This window comes from Hyperoodon ampullatus, assembly GCF_949752795.1.
Source record: "Hyperoodon ampullatus genome assembly, chromosome: 2".
NCBI lineage: Eukaryota > Metazoa > Chordata > Mammalia > Artiodactyla > Ziphiidae > Hyperoodon > Hyperoodon ampullatus.
The window spans coordinates 15,323,960-15,351,177 of NC_136915.1; the positions used below are offsets into that span (position 1 = coordinate 15,323,960).

The following is a 27,218-nucleotide window of genomic DNA, read 5'->3' on the forward strand; positions in this document are numbered from 1 at the left end:
GATGATAGGAGTGCTAGTCCTTCCCCATGGTGTAGTCCTGAATCATGCTGTTGAAGTAGGCTGGTGTGTTGCACTCCAGGTAGAAGAGAATCATGTAGCACTTGGGGCCGAAGTAGCCCAGGGTGATGCCCAGGAGGTAGAGCACAGTGACCAAGAGGCCCAGGATGGTGACCAGAACCCCCTCGTAGACAGACACAAAGGTGCAGAGGAAGACGGAGAGGTGAAGTAGAAGGTCATGCAGAAGGTGATGAACTTGGCCTCGTCGTACTTGGTGGGCAGCTCCGTGCCTATGTAGGCGAAGCCGAAGCCCAGCACGGAGACGAGCAGGTCCAGGCTGGTGTTGATCAGCAGCCCCCGGTGGTAGCCGGGGTTGCAGGACAGGGTTGTGACCTTGGGGTCATCGGGGTCAGTGTGGCCAGTGGAGTTGGTGGTCACGGGCTGTATGCTGCTCCCCACGATGACCGTCTGGAGCACTGTGATGAACGCCATGAAGACGGAGGGCCCATGGTAGCGGACCCAGAAGCCACAGGCACGTGGGAGGCGTCTGGCCATCTTGAAGATGCAGATGATGTGGAAAGAGCGCACGGCGATGCAGGAGATGCAGACGGTGAAGCAGAGCGTGAGGAAGGCCTGGAGGCAGAGGCACGTGGAGACCATGGGCGGCCCTACACACACGGGGGCCACCACGTATGCCATCAGCTGCAGCGTCAGCATCAGGAAGCACACGGGCCCCCCAGCCGAGTGAACCATGGGCGTCTGAAACTGCCTCCAGAAGATTATCAAGATGGCCAGGGTGCTGAGGAAGCCCAGGGCAGCCAGCACGACCACAGTGATGGTGGGTGCCTCATGCCATTGAAGGAAGGCCAGCTGCCACTTGAAGCAGGAGGTGTCTTTCCTGCGGGACCACTCGTAACTTGGGCAGGGCTGGCAGTCGAATTCACCTGCAAGAGCCCACAGCAACTCCCATCAGCCGAACCTGCCTTCTCAGCATCTACATCCACTGGGCCTGCACTGGGCCAGGCCACGGCAGGAGAAAGAGAGAGAGAGAGAGCTAAGGGCTACCAGTGCTCACTGAGTCCCTTACACCCCCTGACTCATCAACTCCTCACAGCAACCCCATTTCACAGATGAGGAAACTGAGGCTCAGCCAGGTAAAGTCACAAAGCCAGGAAGTTATAGAGGCAGGATTTGAACCGAGGACTCCTTGACTCAGAGTCTAATAACTATAATTCCTTCCTCCCAAGACCTCACCCTCTGGTGGGAAAGACATAATCCTTGGCCTTTGGACACTTACGTACCATGGGGGAGACCCCAGAGACCCTGCCAAAGGTGAAGGGCCCTGGAGACCACCCCCCTCGCAGGGCAGGGCAGTGGCAAGGCAAGCATGTGGGCCCATGCATCATACCTGCAGCTCGGTTGAGGAAGGTGCCAGAGAGGCAGTCAATACACTCGAAGCAGCAGGGGTGGATGCCAGCTGGCTTCTTCTTTTGCCCAGGACGGCAGTCCTTGGAACACATAGACACAGGGATCTGGAGGGAGGAGAGCAAAAGACCCTGAGTCCTCTTTCCCACTCTCTGGGGGCTCCCTTACCCTCTCTAACTCATCCCCAGCAGGATGCTCAGGAGAGGGGAACTGGCTTCTGTCTGGGAGGGGGAAGGGTGCTGGGATTGCCATTAGAACTGGACCTCAGTAGGCACCTTCTTAGTTTCGCCCAGCAAAGACCTAATCCACCTTCTTCGGGTAACATTACCCAGCTGTTGAGATGGAGACTTTCTGAGGTTGCTGAGTGAATAGGATATAACTCTGGAGCTGCTAGCAGCCCACTGGTTTCTGGGGGAGAACATGCCTGTGGAAGGATCTGGGAGATGGAGAGAGTGAGACCCTGGATCCAGCCTTGCCTGAAGCTTCCCTTCAGGTCAACTCCTGGATTTTCAATGATGTGAGGCAATAAACTAACTTTTTGCTTATATTGCTTTCTGTCACTTACCACCAAGAGTCCTAATTAACACATCTTTTATGGAGGGGCAGGGGTTTTCAGGTGAGCAAGAGCAGGTAGGCAGTGGCCATGTCTATTGCTTTTACTGCTATATTTCTTTTTTCTTTTTTTTAAAATAAATTTACTTATTTATTTATTTATTTTTGGCTGTGTTGGGTCTTCATTGCTGCATGTGGGCTTTCTCTAGTTGTGGCGAGCAGGGGCTACTCTTCATTGTGGTTCATAGGCTTCTCATTGCAGTGGCTTCTCTTGTTGTGGAGCATGGGCTCTAAGCATGCGGGCTTCAGTAGTTGCGGCACGTGGGCTCAGTAGTTGTGGCTCGTGGGCTCTAGAGCGCTGGCTCAGTAGTTGTGGAACGTGTAGTAGTAATAATAGTAGTAGTAGTAGTAGTAGTAGTAGTTGCTCCATAGCATGTGGGATCTTCCCAGACCAGGGATCGAACCCATGTCCCTTGCATTAGCAGGCAGATTCTTAACTATTCTGTCACCAGGGAAGTCCCTGCTATATTTCTAGAAACTAGAAGAGTGCCCAGCAAAGAGGAGGCCTCCAATGATTGTTTGTTTGTTTGTTTTTTGCGGTACGCGGACCTCTCACTGTTGTGGCCTCTCCCGTTGCGGACCACAGGCTCCAGATGCGCAGGCCCAGTGGCCATGACTCACGGGCCCAGCTGCTCCACGGCATGTGGGATCTTCCCGGACCGGGGCACGAACCCATGTCCCCTGCATCAGCAGGCAGACTCTCAACCACTGCGCCACCAGGGAAGCCCCAATGATTGTTTATTAAATGAGTGAATGAATTACAAATAGAGGAAACAGTAAAAGCAATGAGGTGGAGGAGAGGATGGGGATGGCATTTTTGGGAAGAGGGTGTGTCCGAGCCTGGCTGAAGTCAGGCTGCATGGGGAGAGGGTGGGAGAGGGTGGAAGACTGAACTATGACACTAAAAATGTAGGGGTGGTGGGAAGCAGCCATGGCTCTTGAGTGGGGAGTGGCCTGATTGGATTCAGGTTGTATAAAAATCATTCTGACAACCAATGAGGAGGGTGTTGCAAGAGTACACAGATAAAGGACCAAGGGCCCAGACAAGAGGAGCCATGGTAGGACCACTTGACCTCAGAGCCCTTCTCTTCTGGCCTCTCAGAGATCACCTGCTTTCTTGTTCCACCCCTCTAGTCTCTCTTGCACATGCATCAGATGATGTTTCTGGATGTCTTGTTCGCTCCCTGAAACCTCATGGAAGAGCCTCTCCATCAGCCAAGTTAAGTCTGATCCCCTGCCAGCCTTCCCTCTGTGGTCTTTTCTGCCTCCTGTGGGACCACACACATGTGCAGGCATATGCACGCCAACACACACACACACACACACACACGCACACACACCTTATCCAGACCTACACCCCACCACTCCCTTGCCATGTATTCTCCCCCTCCTCCAAATTCATCTCTACACTAACTCTGAGCCCCTAAGTAACCAAATTAATCCTACCTCTTATCCATGGAGTCTCAACCTGATATGCACACATTCATTCATTCAAAAAGGTATTGAGTACATACCGATGCCAGGCACTGGAAATATAGTTGTGAACCAAATGAGACAAAGTCTCTGTTCTTATGAAATGAATATTTTCATGGGGAAGAAAGACAACACACATATAAATTTGTGATACAACAGATGGTGATAAATATTGTGAAGGAAAATAAAGCCATGCAAGGGATATGGAAAATGATGGAGGAGCTGATTTCACTTTCACGTTGGGTGAGAGAGGAAGGAAGGCCTCATCCAGCAGGTGACATTGGAGCAAAGATGTAAAGGCTGGGAGGGAGCAGATTATGAAGATATCTGTTTAGGCAGCAGGGACAGCATGTGCAAAGGTCCTGCGGTTGGGAGACTTAGCATAGTCGAGGAGCAGCAAAGCCAGCGTGGCTCTAGCAGAATGAGCAAGAGGAAGAACAGTGGATCTGTTCAAAGAGTTGGAGTCAAAATACTTTGGCTTTTACTCTGAATGAAATGAGAAGCTACTGGAGGATCCCAAGCAGAGGAGTGACAGGATCTGACCTTCATTTTAACAGGATTGCCCTGCCTGAATATAGATCAAGAGGGGTAATGGCACAAGGGTAATGGCACAACAGGAGACCAGGCAGGGTGTTATTGTAATAGCCCAGCTGAGAAATGGTGGCGGTTCTGACTAAAGAGAGAGCTGTGGAAGAGGTGAGAAGTGGTCAGATTCTGGATGTGTTTTGAAAGTAGGCTGGACAAGATTTACTGCTGGGTTGGATGAGAAAGAAAGGAGTCAAGGATGACTCAATGCTTTTGGTCAAACAACAGAAAGATGGTGTTGCCTTTTACTGGAATGGGAAGACCGTGGGGGAGCAACTTTGCATAAGCAGGTGAACATTTGACTTAAAGTTGAGGGGAGAAGTCCAGTCTGAAGATATAAAGTTGGAAGTTATAAACCTATGGATCATATTTCCAGCCCTGTAGACAGAGAAGAGAATAAGTCCATTGGCTGAACTCTTGTACCCCCCAGGGTTTAAAGGTCAAAGAGATAAGGAGGGACCAGGAAAGGAGACCTAGAAGGAGTAGTCATAGCTGTAGGGGAACCAAGAGAGAGACTGGCCCAGAATTCGAGTAAAGATATTGTTTCCAAAGAGAGGAAGTAATCAGCTGTGTCACATCTGTTCACAGGTTGACTACGATGATGATGGTTGGATTGGCAATATCTAGACATCAGTGACCTTCACAAAAGCAGTTTCAGAAGAGTGATGTGGTGGAAAGCCTTGTTGGTGTAGATTCAGGAGAGAGTGGGGAACTTCTGGTTTCTGGTCTGGCATGTAAGGAGCTTGGAAGTCATCACCTCCATCCTCACAACAAGGAAAAGGCTGAACAAGCTAAAAATCAACAACCCTTCTTAGGTCCATCAGAGAATTGGGGTCATGGGGCAAACTACAGATCCCAAAATTGGGGAGACAGGTGCACACAAAGAGTCACAGCTTAGCAGGAGCAGGAAATGCTGCTGGAAGCAGCAACGGGTAGGAGCAGCTAGAGAGCAAATGACCAGTTGCTGGGACTGAGCTCAGACTAGCTTGAGAGAGACCTCTAGGGGTGCATCCTTAACCTCAGGAGCCCCACCAGCTTCTCAGGGTAAAGACTGCTCTCCAGCAAGGGGAGAGGAAAAAGCAACCATTCTGAAACACACCCAGAGCATTCTGTTCTCCTTAACAAAGGCCTGCCCTCAAGGGAAACTATTTTATCACAGCTGAATTGACATAGGGGAAAGGAAGTACCCAACTGCAGCCCCCCTCTAGCCTTCCTGTCTCACCGAAGGTGGGGAGAGCTGAGAGGCACGTGTGAAGGGCACAGCCCAGGGCACAGGCTTACCAAAAGAATAAAACCTGGTCACAGATGATTCCAGAATTCTTCCCCTCCTCCCACATCTTACCACTACATCATTCAGGCTCCTGTATAATAACAGGGGATTACAACCAAAAGAACTGTAAGGCTCAAATTCTGTTTAAGAAGGAGTCTCTAGGGAAACCCAAAGCCAGCAGGGAAGACCAAAAAGGGGAGACATTAGAGGAAATTTTAGCCTCTGACACCACAGCTATGGCAAAGAGTAAACATAGCCTCACTCCTACCCAAATAAACATAAAACCTCATGCTAAAATTTATTTACCTCAGTTCCTTTAACAAATACATCATGTCTGGCTTTCAACAAAAAATTACAAGGCATGTTAAAAGACCAAAAAAAAAAAGTCTGAAGAGACAAAACAAGCATCAGAATGAGACTCATATATGGTAGAGATTTTCCAATTATCAGACAGGAAATTTAAAATAACTATGATTAATATGCTAAGAGCTGTAACTGAAAAAGTGAACAACATTCAAGAAAAGATGGGTAATGTAAGCAGAGAAATGGAAACTGAAAGAAAGAACCAAAAGGAAATGCAACACATTTTTTAAAAACCTACGGTAGGGGCTTCCCTGGTGGCGCAGTGGTTGAGAGTCTGCCTGCCGATGCAGGGGACACGGGTTCGTGCCCCAGTCTGGGAAGATTCCACATGCTGCGGAGCGGCTGGGCCCGTGAGCCATGGCCGCTGAGCCTGTGCGTCCGGAGCCTGTGCTCCGCAATGGGAGAGGCCACAACAGTGAGGAGCCTGTGTACCGCAAAAAAAAAAAAAAAAAACCTATGGTAATAGAAATAAAGAATGCCTTTGATGGGCTCATCAGTAGACTGGACACAGTTGAGGAAAAAGCCAGTGAGCTTGAAGATATATCTATAGAAACATCCCAAAGTGAAAAGCAAAGAGAAAAAAAAAAGTGAAAAAAAGAGAACAGAATATCTAAGAGCTATAGAACAATTGTGAAATATGTAACATACATATCATGAGAATACCCAAAGGAGAAGAAAGAAAGGAACAGAAGAAATATTTGAAGGAATATGGGCTGAGAGTTTTATAATTATTAATGACAAATACCAAATCACAGATCCAGGAAGTTCAGAGAATACCAAGTGGGATAAATACTTTTAAAAAACTACTCTTAGGTATACAATATTCAAAATGTAAAAAAAACAAAGATAAAGTCTCAAAGGCAGCCGGGGTGGGGGGGAATACCAACAAAAAGGTTTACTAGGGAAAAAGAAGGACCTTTATAACAATAAAAGGGTTACTAGATCAAGAAGATATAATAATTACAAACAGATATGCACCTAACAGGAGAGCCACAAAATACATGGAGCAAAGGCCATCAGAATTAAAGGGAGAAAAGACAATTCAATACATAATATTCCCCAGTAACAATTGAAGACTTCCATACCTCACTCTCAATAATGGATAGAACAACCAGACAGAAAATAAGTAAGGAAATAAAGGACTTGAACAACACAATAAACCAACTGGATTTAACAGATATACATAGGACACTCTACCCAACAACAACAGAATATACATCTTCTCAAGTGCACATGGGACATTTTCCAGATAAGGACAGACCTTATGTTAAACCATGAATTAAGTGTGAATAAATTTTAAAAGATAGATATCACACAAAGTATCTTCTCTGACCACAATAGGATGAAGTTAAAAATCAATAACAGAATGAAAACTGGAAAATTTACAAATTTGTGAAAATTAAACAATGCTCTTACACAACCAACGAACCAAAGAACTCACAAGTGCGATTAGAAAATACTTAAAGATGAATGAAAATGAAAACACAATGAACCAAAACATGGGATACAGCAAAGCAGTGCTAAGGGGGGAATTTAAAGCTATAAACACTTACATTGGAAAACAAGAAAGATCTCAAATCAACAACCTAACTTTACAACTTAAGGAACTAGAAAAAGAAGATCAAACTAAACCCGAAACTAGCAGAAGGAAGGAAATAATAAAGATTAAAGCAGAGTGAAACAAATTAGAAAATAGAAAAATATTAGAGAAAATCAATTAAGCCAAAAGTTGGTTCTTTGAAAAGATCAGCAAAACTGACAAACCTCTAGCTAAAATGGCTAAGAAAAAAAGAGAGGATTCAAATTACGAAAATCAGAAATGAAAGTGAGGACATTCCCACTGATTTTACAGAAATAAAAACAATTGTAAGAGGTACTATGAGCAATTATACACCAACAAATTGGATAAACTAGATGAAACAAATTCCTAGAAACACAAAATCTACTAATACTAAATCATGAAGAAATAGAAAATCTGAATAGACCTATAACTAATAAGGAGATTGAATCAGTAATCAAAAAATCTCCCACAAAGAAAAGTCCTGGATCTGATGGCTTCACTGGTGAATTCTACCAAAAACTAAAGAGGAAGGAACTCTCCTTAACTCATTCTATGAGGCCAGCATCAATTTGATAACAAAATCAGTCAAAAAGACTTCAAGAAAACTACAAACCAATATCCCTTATGAATATTGATGCAAAAATTCTCAACAAAATACTAGCAAACTGAATTCAGCAGCATACTAAAAGGATTATACACCATGATCACATGGGATTTATTCCTGTAATACAAAGATAGTTCAACATACGAAAATCAGTCAATGTAATACACCACATTAACAAAATGAAGGGTAAAAAAAACACATGTTCCTCAGTCATAAGAAAGAATGAAATTTTGCTGTTTGCACCAACATTGATGGACTTGGATGGTATTATGCTAGTGAAATAAGTCAGACAAAGACAAATACTGTATAGTATCACTTATATGTGAAATCTAAAAAATACAGCAAGCTAGTGAATATATCAAAAAAGAAACAGACTCACAGATATAGAGAACAAACCAGTGGTTACCAATGGGGAAATGGGAAGAGAAGAGGGTCAATATAGGGGTAGGGGATTAAGAGGTACAAACTACTATGTATAAAATAAGCTACAAGGAAACATTGTACAACATAGGGAATATAGCCAATATTTTATAATAACTATAAAGGAGTATAACCTTTAAAAATTGTGAATTACTATGTTGTGCCCCTGTAACTTATATAATATTGTACATCAAGTATACTTCAATCAAAAATAAATAAATAAAATAAATTTAATAAAACACATGATCATCTCAGTTGATGAAGGAAAAGTATTTGACTCTTTCATGATAAAAAAACACTCAACAAACAAGAAGTAGAGGAAAACTACCTCAACATAATAAAAGCTCTATGTGAAAAGCCAACAGTGAATATCATATTCAATGGAGAAGGACTGAAAGCTTTTCCTCTAAAATCGGGAACAAGGCAAAGATGTGCAGTTTCACCCCTTCTATTAACACAGTCCTGGAGGTCCTAGCCAGAGCAATTAGGCAAGAAAAATAAAAGTCATCTAAACTGGAAAGTAATCAATAAAATTACCTGCTCACAGATGATATCTTATATGTTAAAATATCCTAAAGATTCTACAAAAAAATTGTTAGGACCAATAAGTGAACTCTGCAAAGTATCAAGACACAAAGTCAACACACAAAAATCAGTTGTTTTCTACACACTAACAATGAATAATTCAAAAAGGAAATTAAGAAAATAATTCTATTTACAATAGCATCAAAAAGAATAAAATACTTAGAAATTAACCAAGGAGAGAAAGACTTGTACAATGAACACTACAAAACATTTCTAAAAGAAATTAAAGAATACACAAATAAATGGAAAGACATCCCATGTTTATGGATTGGCAGACTTAATATTGTTATGATGTCAATACTACCCAAAGCAATCTACAGATTTAATGTAGTTCTTATCAAAATTCCAATGAGGTTTTTTTGCAGAAATACAAAAACTGAAATTCATATGGAATCTCAAGGGACACTGAATAGCCAAAACAATCTTGAAAAAGAACAAAGCTGGAGGAATCACATTTCCTGACTTCAAAACTTTCTACAAAGTGGCAGTAATCAAACAGTGTGGTACCAGACTAAAGAGACACACAGACAAATAGAATAAAATAAAGTCCAAAAATAAAACCTCACATATATGGTCAAATGATTTTGAAAAAGGTTTCTAGGCCATTCAAAGGGGAAAAGATAGTTTTTAAAGCCAATGATGCTGGGAAAACTGGATACCCACAGGCAAGAGAATGAAGTGGCCTGTACTTAACACCATATATAAAAATTAACTGAAAACAGATCCATGACCTAAATGGAAGATCTAAAACTATAAAAACTCTTAGAAGAAAACACAGGGCAAAAGTTTCATGACATTGACTTTGGCAATGGTTTCTTGGAGATGACACCAAAGGCACAGGCAACAAAAGAAAAAAATGGTCAAATTGGACTTAATGAAAAATTTGAAATTTATGCATCAAAAGATACTATCAACCAAGTAAAAAGACAACCTATAGAGTGGGAGAAAAATATTTGCAAATAAGATATACAAGGGATTCATACGCAGAATACAGAGAACTCCTAAAACTCAACAACAACCAAAAACCCAACCTGATTCAAAAATGAAAAAAATAGACTTGAAAAGACAGGAAATAACAAGTGTTGGTGAGGATATAGAGGAATTCAAACAGTGAGCTTTTGTGAACTGCTGGAAATGTAAAATGGTACAGCCACTGTGGGAAACATGGTAGTTCCTCAAAAAATTAACAATAGAATTAACCTCTGATCCAGCAATTACATTTCTGGGTATATACTCAAAAGAAATGGAAGCAGTCTTGAAGAGATATTTGTATACTCCTATTCATAACAGTATTAGTTTCACAATAGCTAAAATATGGAAGCAACCCAAGTGTCCATTATGGATGAATGGATGAGCAAAATATTATATATCCATAAAATGGAATATTATTCAGCCTTAAAAAGGAAGGAAATTATGATGCATGTTACAACATGGATGAACTTTGAGGACCTTATGCTAAGTGAAATAAACCAGTAATAAAAAAGACAAATACTGTATGATTCCACTTATATGAGGTATCTAGTGTGGTCAAATTCAGAGATAGAAAGTAGAATGGTGGTTTCTAGGGGCTGGAGGAGAAGAATGAAGGAGGAGTTACTGTTTAATGGGCATAGAGTTTCAATTTTGCCAGATGAAAGTATTCTAGAGATGGATGGCAGTGATGGTTGTACAACAGTATAAATGTACTTAATGTTACTCAACGGTCAACTTAAAAATGGTTACGACTGTGGGGCTTCCCTGGTGGCGCAGTGGTTGAGAGTCCGCCTGCCGATGCAGGGGACACGGGTTCGTGCCCCGGTCCGGGAAGATCCCACATGCCGTGGAGCGGCTGGGCCCGTGAGCCATGGCCGCTGAGCCTGCGCGTCCGGAGCCTGTGCTCCGCAATGGGAGAGGCCACAACAGTGAGAGGCCCGAGTACCGCAAAAAAAAAAAAAAAAAAAAAATGGTTACGACTGTAAAGTTTATGTTATGTGTATTTTACCACAATTAAAACATTGGGAAAAATCTTTTAAGATGGTAGCATTTATGGGTTTTTTTTTTTACCATAATTAAATATAAGTTTTTTAAGTAACAAAACTTATGAAATACAATGAAAGCAGTACTTAGAGGGAAGTGTCTAGCTGTCAATGCCCACATTAAAAAAGAAAGATCTCAAATCACATTCACTACCTTGTTGCAGAGTTGTGTACTCTGCTACTGTCTGTCATGACAGGATCCACATGGAACTTGATCACTCTAGAAGACGTGGGTCCAGCAACCACAGGGTGGAAAAAGGATTGGCCACACTCACCATTCTTTGCAGAGGCCCATTGTAGAATCAGGGCTTCTCATCTCCAGAACCTTAGATTCTGCTAGAATAAAGCATGGTCTCCAAAGGGGGAATACTCCCACCAGCAGACACAATAGGGCTCTATGGTTACCACCTGGTCATTTAGGGGGTCTCATGCCAGCGAACGAGAAAGCCAAGAAAGGAGAGGTAAATGACCTGGATTAGCAGGAGGGGCTAGGAGTGCTGCTAGGGGTAGGAAGGCGTAGGACTGGGATCCAGGTGATTCCCCAAGGTGGCACTTGGTGCTTCTAGCCCAGTGATGACTGCTATAGACAGCCACTGGACCACAAGCCAGCAAGGACAAGGTGACAACAGCCTCTGACACCTTGGGGATGAATGTCTGGAACACCCCACATGCCAATGACCTACAGCAGCCAATGGCTGAGGGTGAAGGAATCCAGAATGGACAGTGGCAGAAAGAGAGGGATGAATCAGGTCCACCCGGGGCCCAGGGCAGCAGCAGGGCCCGTGGCTGGGTTCACTCAACTCCCCTCGTGCAGAGACCAACTTGGCTGCTCTCTGCCCAAGGGCTGCAGGGTGAGACGCCCGCAGGGAGCTGCTGGGCATCACACGAGCGCGACCTGGAAATGCCAGGGAATTCATCCCCCCTGGCACAACCCTTGACCACTGAGAGATACGGAGCCAATGGATCGGTGCCATCCTCTGCCCACCCTTGGGGACCGTTCTAAAGTGACTTCTGAGAAGGTTCAGGTAAGACTGACATCCCATGGCTCACAGCAGCGTCCAGCTTGAGAACATTCCCTCATACTGACTTTCCCTCTTTCCCTGTTAAATACTCCCCAGCCTCCTACTCCTCTTCCCCCAGATCATATCCTGGGATAAACCATCTGCACATCAGCCCTTGTCTCAGGCTTTGCATTCTGGGGGAAAGCCAGGCTAAGACACTTATTTGTTGACTTGTGTCCCTTCAAAATTCCTATGTTAGAGTCCTAACCCCAGGACCTAAAAATGTGATCTTATTGGTAAGATCACTGCAGATGTAATTGGTTAAGATGAAGTCATACTGGAGGAGGGTGGGTCCCGACTCCAATGTGACTGATGTCTTTATAAAAGGGGGAGATTGGGAGACAGACACACCCACGGGGAGAACACCATGTGAAGATGAAGGCAGAGATCCGGTGATGCAGCAGGAGCTAAGGAAAGCCAACAGGGACCAGCAAATCACCAGGAACCAAAAGAAAGGCCTGGGACAGAGTCTCATTCACAGCTCTCAGGAGGCATCAACCCTCCAACACCTTGATCTTGGACTTCTGGCCTCCAGAACTCTGAGACAATATGTTTCTCTTGGTTAAGCCCCCCAGTTTGTGGTCCTTTGTGATGGCAGCCTTAGCACACTAAAAAGACACCAATCCAATGTACTCCATAAAAATCCCCAAGAAGCTCAGAAACTAGCAGCACCAAATGCCTCTGGAAAAGGGGTCGAGTGGGGGTGGGGAGAGTGATGAAGACTCTGAAAAGTTTTTAGATTCCCTCCCTCACCTCACAGGGCTGGGTCTCTATCCTCCCCTCCCCAGCAGCATTCTGACAGCTTATTATAGAAAGAGGGTAAAACAAAGGAGCTTTAGACTGACAGATGTCGGACATGGTGGAGAGCAGAGTTATCATCTCTCAGAATGTGAGTATTCCTTGATAGGGTGTAGCCTGAATGCTGTATAGAGAGACACGGAGAAGCTGTGTGCCCTTAGGCAGGTCATGTGCCTTCAGTTTTCTAACGCATAAAATAGGGAGAAGAGTAGCCTCTATTTCCCAGGGTTGGCATGAGAGTTGAAGTCTTTAACACACACATGTCCTGAGCCCCTTGGTCCTGAGAAGCCAGAAAGCCCTGAACTTGTACAGTTCTCCATCAGAGGAGAAAGGCTGGTACCCCAGACAGTACACCCACAAACAGAGACGCCACCAGCTGTCGAGAACGAATCCCAGGTAAAAGGGTCCTTGCCACCCCAGCATGAGCTCTGGGGCCCGGCCTCCAGCCCCCTCCCCCACCCCCTCCCGAGAGCTGACCATGCTGTTAGGGGTGTGCCAGGAGATGTCACAAATGTCCTTCAGCTGCCGCTTCGACGGTTGGTAGGAGGCGATGCTCTGGAAAGTGTTCTGGCTCAGGTCCCATTGCCACTGGATGACCTCCAGGTGCAGGGACAGGTCCCCTTGCTCATTGAAGATCTGGTGGCCCAGGAGGGTGAAGTTGACCTTCCAGATCTCCGGAAGTAGCTAAAGGAGCCGGAGGGAAGGGAAGTGGAGCTGGCATCAGAGGTTGGGCCAGACCTGGGAGAAATGCTACCAGCCCACGGGCCTTGATTTCCAAAACTCTGAAAAATGTGGCAGTTTGGAGTCAGTGGCTGAGAGCTCTGGCTTTAGAGTCAGATGCACCTGGGTTTAGGCATCAGATCTACCACCTGCCGTGAGGCCTTGGACCTGGCACTTAACCTCTATAAACCCCAGATTCCTCTTCTGCAAAGTGGGGGCCAAAATGGCCTGACCTTCTGGGCTCTGAAGCAATAAATGAGTGAATCTCCGTTAGGGGCTCAGAACAGTGCTTGGAAAATAGTCACCTCTCACCTTCTACTGAGATGTCAATATTATTCCTTTTCCCTAGAAGTCACTTCGGCCATCCTTCTGGGATCCAATACAGGGGGTCTAGAGTCCACTGTCTCTCCCACCTATTGGGGTCTCCCCTGCCCCCTGGGTCCTGCCTGCTGCCCCACACTTTGGAGCCAACTCTCTTTTCAGTCCCTCCCCACCCCATCCCCCATCATTCTCACTATGCAGAAGTTGGTATGAACTAGAGCATGCTAGGACATCCTTTGGCCTGAATTCCAGTCCTAGCTCTGTCCTAAATTTGCTGTGTGACTTTGGGCAAGTCACTGAACCTCTCTGGGCTGATCCCCAAAGGGCTTCCTGCTTAGTTATCGAATCAATCTGGCTCCTAGGTCTTTCCCCCATAAATGAGAGAGTCTATTGGACTACATCTTGGGGGCCCAGAGCTCACCTCACCTCAGGAACTGATAGACAGATAGCCCAGGGATTTGATCTCTAACCTTCTCCCTGCCCTGCCGGGAGAGTGAGGACCTGGCTGAAGTCTCTTTCGCGTGTGCACAGGTGGCTGGGTCTGGGAGCAATGGTCCTGGGAGCTGAGAGTGGGGAGGCTCCATGCCGGTGGTCAGCCTGAGGATGAGGATGAGGATGGCAACGGCCCCTGGGGAGCCAGCACTAGTGTCCATGTCACACCCCTGCAGCGACCTGGCCAAGCTGGGCTGAGGAACCTGGATTCCAGGGGTCCAATACATGGGGCCAGAAAGCATTTCCCTGTAATTCTCCTGAGTAGGTGGGGCCTTTTATTGGCAGGGGCCTGGGTCTCTCCGGGCTCCCCTTTTGGGTCTGAGCCTTGATTCCCCTTCCTCACCTAGCCCCACCCCCAACCCCAGCAGTGGCTCTACCCCCAAGCCCCAGCCTCTCTCCTAAGGCCAGACACTGGTGTCAGAAACAGGAGGAGACACTCAGCTTCTACTCTGCACCAGGTAATGTACATACATTATTATTAATCCTCATAATCACTCAGCAGCATACATATTACTCCTTCTGTTTAATAAATGAGGAAGCTGAGGCTCAGAGATATTAAATAACTTGCCCAAAGTTGCACAGCTAGTGGTGGCAGAACTGGGACTTGAACCCAGGCTGCCTGATTCCAAAGCTCTGCTCAGATCATCACCACCTGCCTCCTAACAGGTGGGCTGTGTCAGAGATGCCTGAGGGGTATCAGGGGAGAATAAAGACGGGGATGGGGGGTGGCTGAGCGATAGAGTAGGCAGCCGGTTCCAAACTCTGAGAAAGTCAGTGAACCGTTTAAGCAGAGATGTGTAATGCTGAGTGGAAAGCGTACATCTCGGGTGTGTATCTCCTCTTCTCTGGATCCTCAGTAAAACCTCCTACACCTTCCACGGGCCCAAGGTAGGGTGTGTGTGTGCCTGTGCATAAACCAGGAAAACACAGCTTTAAATTCCAGGTCTGAATCTAGGTGATGCATGCAGAACTGGGACCATGAACCTGAGAGCTGATGGGAATACACAAGCTCATCCCCAGGGCCTCCACCCTGGAGAGGCTGCGGGGAGAACTGGGGCTCCGGCCTGCGGGGCTTCATTCTAGGGGATTTCACCCAAATCTCCAAGGACAGACTATCATGGATGGTGATGAGTAAGTTAATTTGTTTTTTTAAAGGAATTTTGTTTTGTCACCACAAAGGACTCCTGTGTGTCTGGAGGCAGGGCGTGATCCACGGCCTCTCCCACCCATTTGCCCAGAACCCACCAAGGGAAGGGGAGGATAGAGCAGAGCAGTGGGCAGCTCTGTGGTCTCCATGGCAACCACGGACTCTGCACCTGCTCCGTGGGGCCCTGGCTTTCCACAGGCCAGACGTCACCTGCCAAGGGTAGACCACCTCCTTGTGGCAGCCGGTCTGGTTGCAGCCCAGGAGGCTCCGCAGCGCGTGAGCCACGGCGCAGACAGCGGAGTGCACGCTGTAGACCACACGTTTGCCGGAGAGCGTGAAGATGGTGTTGAAGGACTCAGTGGTGTCCATACAGGTGTCACAATCCTGGTTGCAGGTGGCCCCCAGGTTGCTCCTGTTGTGCGCGGGCCGGCTGACCTGGAAGCAGCACACGCGGAACTCGCTGAAGCCCGGGATGGGAACACTCTGCTCTGGTGGTGATGCCCAGGGTGGGGATGCCCAGGAAGGTGCCTGTGCGCAGCAGCTGGGTGAGGTGCTGCAGGACCGGCTCGATGGCCCAGGGTTTGGAGGCGACCCACACTGCGCCCGTGGAGTTCTGGCGCAGAACCTCGCGGAAGAAGTTGAACAGGGCCAGGTCTTGCGAGGACACGGCCACAGCACGTGCCGTGCTCTGCTGTAGCTTGTCCAGGATGGCCTCCAGACGCTCCTGCTCCTGCTGCGTCATCGTCAGGTTGGGCTGCGGCATGGGCAGTGTCTCCCGGAAGGCGACGCAGATGTCACGGTGAGCCAGGCACTCGCTGAGCAGCTGGCTGTGGCCGCGGCCATAGTCTTCGCTGCTTGTCAACACAAGGATCCAATTCCAGCGGAAGTGCAGCATCAGCGGCACCATGGCCTCCATTTGGTGATGCACACCTGGCGCCGTGCGCAGCACCACTGGGAAATGCAGCTGGTCATTGATGGCACCGTAGGTGATCTGCCGGAGGGGAGGGTCCAGCAGGTATTAGCGAGGGCCTCACAGGGTCCCCCCCCCAGGGGGGTTCCACCCACCACCATCATCCTTATGGCATTTGAGGAGCACATAGCGCCAGCCATGCCCAGGGCTAAGTGGTTTAGTCCACCATCATCAATGGATGTCACAGTAATGACAATGAATGAGGACCTACTATGTGTTGGACCCAGAACTAGGTGGTTTACTCCATCATCACCATGGTCATAACTGAAATCACATTTCACAAGAATCTATCATGTGCCTGGCCCTAGGCTAGGTGCTTTACGTTAACATCATCATGATTATCCTTGTAGTAACACTTACCAAGCACTACTGTGTGCCATGCCCTGGGCTAAGTGATGTACACCATCTCACGATGATCATCAGCCTGGTAGCCTCTAGTGAGCACCCACCACGTGCCAGGCCCTGGGCAAGATGCTTCTCATCGACGTCAGCCCCACCTCATCCTTTAGCAGCACTGTTGACCACCTACTGTGTGCCAAGCCCTAGGCTAGGTGATTTCCATCATTATCATTCTCATAGTCTAGTAACATTTATTGAGTGCCTACTGTGTGTCCCTGAGCATAAAGCTTTCCTCCTCACCATCACCATCCTCAGATTAGTCACATTTCCTTCTGCAGCCTCTGGGATGGCACAGTCTCGGTTTTCTTCCCCTTTCACTGGTTGCTTCTTCTCCTCTTCTCTGTGACCTCTTGACCTTGGAGGACCCCAGGGCTCAGCCTTCAGTCCTTGTGTCTCTCCATCTGCTCCCCTTCCCTTGGTGATCTCATCCAGGCTCCTGGCTTTTAAATACCATATCCATGCTGACAACTCCCAATAGCCCTGCCCTGAACCTCTCTGCTAAATTTCAGACTCATACCTGCAACTGCCTCCTTGACATTTCAAACTTAACATAGCCAGAACTGAACTCCTGTCTCCCCTGAACCTGCTTCACCCACAATCTCCCCATCTCCCTCTGATGGTGAATCCATCCTGCCAGTTACTCAGGCCAAAACTGTAGAGTCCTCATTGGCTGTCTCTCTCAAACATGCCACCTTCAAGCCATCAGCACATCCCATTGGATCTACCTTCAAAGTGTGTCCATTCAGTGCCTACACCTCCCCACACCATCCTAGTCCAGCCACCAACATTCCTGCTATGAGTTACCCCAATATCCTCTCCCCTCTCCCCTCTCCAATCTACACTTAGTGTGGCTCCAGGGCAATCCTGCTCACACACATACCAGTCACGTATTCAAGACCCTCCAACAGTTCCTAATGCCACTCAGGAAAAGCCAGAGTCCATCAGTGGTCCCCAAGGGGCTCCATCATTGACCCCAGCCCTTACCACTCTGATTTCATCTCCTTCTCTCCCACTAGTCCCAGTTCTGCTCACCCAGTTCCATGGACACACCAGGCACATCCCAGCCTCTGCATTTGCTGACCGCTTGTCGTGGATGCTGTTCCTCCTTCACCCCTTTCAAGTCTCCATCCAATCTCCCTGTACCCACTCTGCCTGCCCATCGACGTGCCCCACCTCCCTTAACCTTGACTTGACTTTTCCTTTTATCCATTTCACTTCTCACTTCCTATCATCCTATATCACATACTTATTTACATTGATCGTCTGTCTCTCCCCACTGGAAGATAAACTCTATGAGGGCAAATTTCTGTGCATTTCCCCAGCTGCATCCCCAACACTTACAGCAATACCTGGCACAGTCGGTGCTCAATAAATATTTGTTAAATGAATGAAAGAATTACTTCAGTCCTGGACTAGATTCTTCACATAAGAATATTAACACTGATTGAGCACCTACTCTGAGTCAGATCCTTGGTGCTTGATATAATAAAATCAACAGCAAAAATTACAGTATTTGTAACTACCCACTGTGGGCCAAGTCTTGGGCTAGCTGCTCTTTACTGAGCATATATTTTATGCGAGTTCTGGACTATGCCTTTTTGATCATGATGGTGAAAATAGTTAGAATAGCAGTAGTAATTCTATAGCACTTTTCTGAGGACCTGCTGTGATGCAGATTCTGTGCTAGGCAATTATATAGGATAATATTGAGCACTTTCTGAGTTTTTATTCTCGTGCAAGATGCTTTACGTAACAACAGTAACATTATTGACTACCTATTGTGCACTAGAAATTCTTACCTAAATTGAACGCTTTAATCTTCAGACAGTCCAAGGATGGGACTCTCATCATCCCACTTTAGAGATGGGGAAACTGAGGCTTGGGAAAGTTAAGAGGTTGGCTCAAGGTCTCACAATGGCCAAGACTCAGAGGCAAGATGCACACCGAGGTCTTTCTGCCTCCAAAGCCTGAGCTCTTAACCAATAGGCTGGCTACCTTGCCAGGGCTGGGGTGGATGTCCTGACCTTGCTTCTGCTCCCCGATCCAACACCCCAGGGACAGGTGGGGGTGGTGAGCCCTCAGGAAAAGCACTCGGCTGCCCTCCTTCCCAGCCCCTTCCCCCAGGGCCCATAAGCCTCACCCGTGGAAGGAGAAAGAGGGAGAGGAAGTGGGCCACGGTCATAGGGGACTCGGAGTTGTCAGGGCTGGTGATGGCCACCACGCAGGGTATGTAGTAGTTGTAGTCTTCCTGGATGGGCAGGAAATAGTCGTCCTGTGACAGGAAGTAGAGCACAGGATGGATGTTGTTGGACATGTAGCAGGTGTCCACCATCTCATAGCCCAGCAGCACACTGGGCAGCAGGCTGCTGCCATTGTTGATTTCCTGCACTGCAAAGCACATGGCCTGCATGAGGTTGTAGCCCAGCACTTTCATCTCGTACCTGGAGAGGCCACAGTAGGATGGAGTGGGCAATGGGTCCAGAGTGAGGAGGGGAGGGGAAGTGCGGGGAGGGGAGAGCCAGCCTGTCCCTCCTGCCTGCAGTAGGAAAGCCAAGGCATCGCCCAAGAAGGAACCACTCCAGAGGGTTCTGGCATTTTTACCACATCATTTTCACCATCCCACAGCTCTGCGATCACCATCGTCCCTATGACCACCTCTGACGCTATGACCTCTGTGGCCACCATCAGTCACTACCACTGCCACCAGTACTACCGTCTCTATGACCTCCGTCATCACTCTATCAATGTCCACCAATGTGACCACGATTACCCACCATAGCCTCCATCATCACTATCATCACTGTGACCATCAACACCTACTATTCCTATTATGGGTATCATCACCACTGCCATCACAGTCACCCCATGTCTGTGACCATCATTATCAATACCACTACCATCATCACCACCACCACTACCATCACTATCATCACCATCACTATCACCATCACCACCACCATCACAACTATCAACTTCACTACCACCACCATCACTATCACCATCACAATCACCACCATCACCACCACCACCACCACCATCACTATCACCACCACCACCACCACCATCACTATCACCATCACAATCACCACCACCACCATCACCACCACCACCACCACCATCACCGTCACCATCACCACCTCCACCATCACTATCACCATCACCACCACCACCACCACCATCACTATCACCACCACCACCACTATCACTGTCACCATCACCACCACCACCGCCACCATCACCATCACCACCACCACCATCACTGTCACCACCACCACCATCACTATCACCACCACCACCGCCACCATCACCATCACCACCACCACCATCACTGTCACCATCACCACCTCCACCATCACTATCACCATCACCACCACCACCACCACCATCACTATCACCATCACCACTACCATCACTATCACCATCACAATCACCACCACCACCATCACCATCACCACCACCACCATCACCGTCACCATCACCACCTCCACCATCACTATCACCATCACCACCACCACCACCACCACCACCATCACTATCACCACCACCACCACCATCACTGTCACCATCACCACCACCACCGCCACCATCACTACTATCACCACCGCCACCATCACCAGTATCACTACCACCACCACCTTCACTATCACCACGACCACCACCATCACCATCACCACTGCCGCCACCATCATCACCGTACTCCATTTTCCTTATCACCAGTATTACTACTACCAACATTATCAACATCACCATCACTTCTATCACCACCATCATTTCACTAGACTCTCCACCATCATCACAAGCATCAAAATATCCAACATCATGCTTAGTACAGTCACCCTCACCATTCTCAAGCCAGCATACAATCTTCCCCAACATCTTATAAATGGTTCATTTCTTATAGTCAGGCTCTAATCATCTTTGCACTCTCCTTCCTTTCTCTCTCTTTCTCAGAATGCCTCGCCCTCTCTGCACAAGATCACTATTTTATAATCCCAGACTGGCTCCAGTATCCCAGACTTCATGCCTGCCCGAAGGTGGCCCACTCAATCTCTGAATGATGCTGCCACCCCAGTGGGTTCACAGGGGATGGAGCGCAGAGGAAAGCCCCCCCGATCCTGGAAACACCCCTGCCCACCCAACGACAGCCCTGGGAAAATACAAACCTTCCTTCCAGTCTGAGAACCTGCCTCCCAAAGGTATAACAGCCGGGCCTTGGCATGGACTCATGGGGAGTCCCGCTGCTGCCAGAGGGAAGGGGGTTGGTTTTGATGGTCTCTAAGACCCCTCTAGGCTCAAACATCCCATAACTCTTTAGTAAGAGACGAGACATTGAGACACCAGTTTTCAAAATTTCAGGACATAGTCTCCATAGATTTTAATAACATGGACTGTACCGGGCCTCCCTGAGAGCCAGTGGGGTGCATCCAGGATGGGGGTTTGGCAATGAATGGGGAGATACATTCTGACCCGTTGGTCTTGGCTTGGCCTCCCCAGGGCCACAGGACCATCCTCGGCTCCCACCCGGACCCCACCATCACTTCCAGCCTCACACTGGAGACTCACTCCTTGCACTTGGGCACCTGCAGCTAGTTGAGGTGGACAATGCCCTTCACGTTGGCATGGAGGGTGAAGAGGCCACCCAGGAGGTAATCCCCAAGCAAGTAGAACTCCGAGTTCTCAGTCAGCTCAGCCAGGGCCCGCAGCAGGAAGATCAGAGAGCAGACCACCCTGCCCTGGGCTCCCATGGCTGGGAAGTGGAGGTCCCAGAGGTGGCTTTGCCTCCCTGGAGAGCTGGCAACCTAACACCAGGGGATTTGCACAGACATTTACATATGGGTCCTGTCTCTGTCCAAGGAGCAGGAAAGCACCTGGGACAGGTAGAGAGGTTTGAGGGCTCTGAAGGAAGGGGAGGAGGCTGGGATTAGGATGGTCCCTTCTTAGGGCACAGCAGAGCCTGGGTGGTCCAGGAGAACCCCATTTGGCAGTGTACAGAGCATGTCCTGCTAACCTGGCCACACCTACGCCTTCTGCCATTCAGATGAGGTCAGGTCACATCTCCCTGATGTTTCAAGCATTTGGGAGTAAAGGACATAGATGCTCCCATCAGGAGACAGAGTAGGGGGGCAAATGGAGTCCACACGCCAGAGCCTGACCAAGTTGGGGCTGGCACGTGGTCATGTGTCCCTCCCCTGACCCACAGTAGTTGTTCCAAAACAGCAGCCACTGATACTAAGAACCAGGCATCACGCTGAGTGCTTGTCACTCACCATCTCATTTAACACTCACAATAACTGGGACTATTAGTAACCCCATTTCACAGGTGAGGAAACTGAGGCACAGAGAAGTTAAGAAACTCAGTGTCAGGCTTCCCTGGTGGCGCAGTGGTTGGGAGTCTGCCTGCCGATGCAGGGGACACGGGTTCCTACCCCGGTCCGGGAAGATCCCACATGCCGCAGAGTGGCTGGGCCCGTGGGCCATGGCCGCTGAGCCTGTGTGTCCGGAGCCTGTGCTCCACAACAGGAGAGGCCCATGTACCACAAAAAAAAAAAATAGAAACTCAGTGTCGGTTGCACAACCAGCAGAGCTGCGACTCAAATCCCACAGCCAGACCTCAGGGCCTGGCTCTTAACCTCCATGCCATATTACATCGCAAGCACCTTGCTTTTGGTAAAAGCAGCAGAACAGCAGCAAAGGGATTGGGAAGTGGGAGCGGGGAAGGGGGGCCATCTGTCAGCCCAATAATCCATCATCACCTCTGCAGAGGGAGCCCCCTCTAGGTATCCCCCCTTGGATCCAGGACCCTGGGGCAGGGGTGTTGGCAGAAAGGAAAGTTGAAAATTCCTAACGTTGAAGGTGACTGCCCCCAAGGAGTGGAATGGAGGGAGACGGTTCCAGCCAATCAGGGACCTGTTTTAATCAAAGACCCTTGTCCACGGAATGCTGTTTTGGTCCTTTCCTGCCCCAACAATATGGCTTAGCAGGAGCCTTGGGGGCCTGCTTTAAAATGCCCAGCCTTAGGTGGATATGTCACAGGTCTGAATGCTGCTCCTGGGGCTCAGGCTCATGGGGGGAGGAGGCTCCAAGGGACAAAAAGGGGATTGGAAACTCAGTACTGTCCCCCTGCCCACCCGTGCCAAGCCCCGATCCTCCTTCAAGGGCCAGTTGGAGCCTCACCTCCTCCTAGAACCCTTTCCTGGTGCCAGTTCACGGGAACCACTTCTGCTCTGCGCTGCAGTGACTCTTCCATCTGTATCAGCACTGAGCCCCTGGTAACAGACCGACATCATTGACCAGCTCCTGCTGACGTATGTGTCTACACTCGAGGAACCTTGAGGCAGCATGACTCCAGCCGGCCTGGACTGGACATCAGCTCTGTGTGCTGTGTGAGAATGGGCAGGTTACTTAACCTCTCTGAGCCTCTGTTTGCTACTGAAATAGGAATAATAATTCTAGCCTCATGAGATCGGTGTGGGGATTAAATAAAAAGGCATGTGTGAACTGCGGGGTGCAGGGCAGACCCTGGAGAAAGGTGAATTTGGCAGAGTGCGAGATTGTCCTTTCTTGTAATGAAATGAACTGCCCCGGGGGGCACCCCGGGCTCTGAGCCCAGCTGAAAGAGCCCAAATCTTCTTGAAGTTACCCTGAAAGATACTGGCTGTGTCTTTAGCAACTCCAGAGGGAGCACCCCCTCCCTCGCCCCTGACCTCCCCTGGGGTGGAGTCCACCCACAGACATTGAAAACAACAGGGAGAGGCCTCTGGGTGCTGTGGAAAGATGCAGGATTTGCTGCGTGATTTGGGGCCTGGCCCTGGCCCTCTCTGGGTGTATGTAAACCAGTGGGGGGTGGGGGAGACCCAACCCATAGAATGAAAGGAAGAGCCCTGCACGGGGTGTCTGGAGGTGTGGGTTCTGGTCCTAGCTCTCCCCTCTCCTGACCTCAGTTTCCTCATCTGTACAATGGGGAGGTCCTCTTTGGACTGCCCTTATTCACCCTCCGTGTCAGCAGGTCAAAAGCCCCAGCACTAATTCACAGTGTCTATCGGTTCCCTCCAGACTCCTCCCCCTTTTGCCACACCCCAAGCTCAGACCCTTATAACTTCCTGTCTGGACCTCCCTGTCTGCCTCAGGTTGACAGTTTAAATCTCTGAAGGACAGCTCTGAGTCTATCATACCTTGGCTCTAACAGCCCCTGGGACTCCACGTTGCTGCAGGATCACAGCTAAGCTCCTGGCCTTGGCTTTCAAGGCCTCCCCAGCTTGGCCCCAGCTCACCCATCCTTCCCCGCCTGCTCTCTCCTGCACTGTGTGCCCCAAACTACAGCCACACTGGCCTCCTTGGAATGCGGTCCCTGGTGGCTTTCTAGGAGCCCCCGAGACCACTGTCCTCTGCCCTGCCAGATTCTTAGGGAGTCGTGAGGACAATAACTAAATAGCACTTTTCTGGGGTGTATTATATGCCAGGCACAACGCCAAGCACTTTTTATGCATCATATCGTTTAGCTACCCTGCAAAGCAGCCATTATTACTCCCACTTTTAAAGTGAAGAAACTGAAGCTGAACAGTTAAGCAACTTGCCGAAAAGTACACATTTAATAGGTAGTGACACTAGAATTTATTTATTTATTTATTTTAATTTTTTGGCCACAACGCACAGCTTGCAGGATCTTAGTTACTGGACGAGGGACTGAACCCGGGCCCACAGCAGTGAAAACACCAGGTCCTAACCACTGGACCGCCAGGGAATTCCCAATGACACTAGAATTTAGACCCAGGCTGCCAAGCTCTCAACCCTGTACTGTCTGATTTGGGTGTGTTCTGCCCTCAGGAGCTGTCACCCTGCACCCACCATGGGGGTGGGGACTGGTGCCGCCCTCTCCCAATGCAGGTCCCACCTCAAGGCCAAGGTGCTGGTGAAGGACCAGTTCCAGGCACAATGAGTGTGTACATCAGTTTGAAGAGAGAGAATAAAGATTCCAGTTGCTGGGTGGCCCTGGAATGTTCTGGAGACTCCCAGTCAAGTCAGATTATTTAGCAAAGCTTGGGGGTAAGGGGATGGTAGAGAAAAAGAGCATCTAAGTTAACTGGAGCCCCCTGGGTGTGGCGTTGTGGAGGACAAGAGTGGCTGAGAAAGCCATGCATCCAGAGGGCACTAGCAGAGCCCACTATGTGCCAGGGCTGGGTGGGGCACAAGGGACACAGCCAGGACACACAAGGGATATGGCTTGCCGTCTGGAGACAGAAATCAGGGCCATGTGCTCATGAAAGCAGCACATGCTGGAAGATGCCAGGGGCACCAGGGCCATCCATAGTGTGGCGTATTGTATCAGAGCTGAGAGGGTCTGCAGAGCTCCACAAACCTACCCATTATACAGATGGGGAAACTGAGGCCCAGAGAGGGCCAGTCGCCAAAGGGCCAGAAAATCAGGTGGATTTCCCCTGGACTCCAATCAAGTCAAAAGCATGTTGGGACAGCTCTATGATGACCCACGCTGTGCTGGCTGCCAAGAAGGGGTAAGGAGGAGGGAAGGTGTGAGCCAGCCAAGAGCTCCACGGGGGAGGCAGCGTCTGTGCCACGAAGAATGGGAGGAGGATGGTGATAATGAGCACAAGTTATTTCTATCATTAACATGTTTGGAGGGCTCATTCTACGCCAGGCTGCCATCCCATTTTATTCTCACTACCTTTTGAGGTGCTGTTATTATCTCTCCATTTTTCAGATGAGGAGACTGAGGTTCAGAGAGGGACAGTAACTTATTCAAAGCCACATGGCAAGTACGTGGATTGGAGGAATCCAAGACCCTAATGGGGGCTCATGAGAATGGTGTTGACCAAGGCGCTCCAATGAGGAAGGAATGATGGGGTCCCCCTGCTTAGTGGGGGCTATTAGTCCAGATGGATGATCTTCTCTGAAGACTAAAATCTGAAGAAGGAGCTCTGGATGGAAAGTCAGAAGTCTTGGCTTCTGGGTCAGCTCTGCCCCAACCTGAAGGCTGCCCTCAGACAAGTGGCTTCCATTCTCTGGGCCTCAGTCTCCCCACCTGTAAAATGGACTCGGTGCTTCTTAACATTTCAGGGGCAAGGATCCTTTTGAGATTCTGATGAAAGCCCTGGACACTAATGCACACACCGACAAATGCAGCCGTGCGCCCAGATCCAGGATGACACAAGGCTCAGTCCGTGACCCTTGAGATGCCCTGGGCTGGATGATCTCCACGGTCCCCTCTAGCCTTGACATCACCTAAGAAGGGCAAGTGGGTGAGGCTAGGGCACTGGCTGCCCTGAGAACAAATGTCCAGGAACACCAAGGCCCTGCAGTTCTCCTTCAGGGCTGCACCCAGAGCACATGCCCCAAGGTGGCCCAGGTTGAACGCACTGCCATCCTCATGGCCCAGTCCAGGGCCCGAGGTCCCCATGATCACACCTGTGTGGCTACTGGTTGCCAAGGTGATGGAGAACCATGACAGACTTATGCAAAGTTCATGGGGCAGGGGCGAGCCATGGAAATAGGGGCCCGGGAGATGCTGCCCATTTGCCTTACATCTGCTTCCCTGGGTGCTTACAGAAAGGAACTGGCCAAGTTTGCTTTGGGCTGGAGGGGGCTTCCCTAAACTTCCTTTGTCCCCCCTGACATGGTGGTTGGAGCGGCCTGGAGCGCTGACAAGGCAGCCACTGGCAAAGTTCCTTCTTGCTTGGGGGAGACGGGTCTCCGTTCTGTTAAGGCCTTCAACTGATTGGATATGGCCCACTCACATTATGGAGGGTAATCTGCTCTCCTCAAAGTCCACTGATTTAAATGTTCATCTCATCCAAAAAAACACCTCCATGGAAACATCCAGAATAATGCTTAAGTAGATATCTGGGCACCATAGCCCAGCCCAGTTGACCCATAAACTTAACTATCACAGCACATAACAGTGGTTGTTATAACAATGGATAAATGGGTTACATTGTTGAATCATTAATTACCTATCTGGCATTGCTCTGAGCACTTATGTGAATTAACTCATTGAATTCTCAAGACAACCTGTGTGCATGTGAGTGCACACACGTGCATGTGTGTGTGTGTGTGTGTGTTTGTGTGTGTGGTTATTTCCATCTAAGACATGGAGACGGAGGGTCAGAGAGACTGCACAACTTTTTGGAGCCGGGATTTGAACCCAGGCCCTCCGGCACCCACAGCAGGGATTCCCGCCATCAGTGCTCACCCTTCCTTCCGTCACACCAAGGGCACGGCCCTCATGACACCTAATGACACACTGGCAACTCCGTCAGATGTAGGAGGTGACCAGTCTCCACCAACCCCACCAGAAAGACCACCGACTTGGTTAAGAGGCATTTTATTAGGTGGAATCGGGCAGATCCCATTGTCACCTCACAGTGTAGAACCAGTAGAACCACCTC

The 27,218-nt window shown here is 48.8% G+C and overlaps 1 protein-coding gene across 1 annotated transcript; it reads right to left on the reverse strand.

Annotated features, from left to right (window-relative positions):
• Positions 1-13: 13 nt before the first annotated feature.
• TAS1R2 (taste 1 receptor member 2) lies at positions 14-21,563 on the reverse strand (the record flags this gene model as incomplete). Its single annotated transcript, XM_079720067.1, is given in 9 exon segments — positions 14-219; positions 222-941; positions 1,406-1,529; positions 13,247-13,453; positions 15,660-15,938; positions 15,940-16,440; positions 18,959-19,259; positions 21,382-21,404; positions 21,408-21,563. Coding segments are annotated over 9 exon segments (2,517 nt in total).
• Between the last annotated feature and the right edge of the window lie 5,655 nt (positions 21,564-27,218).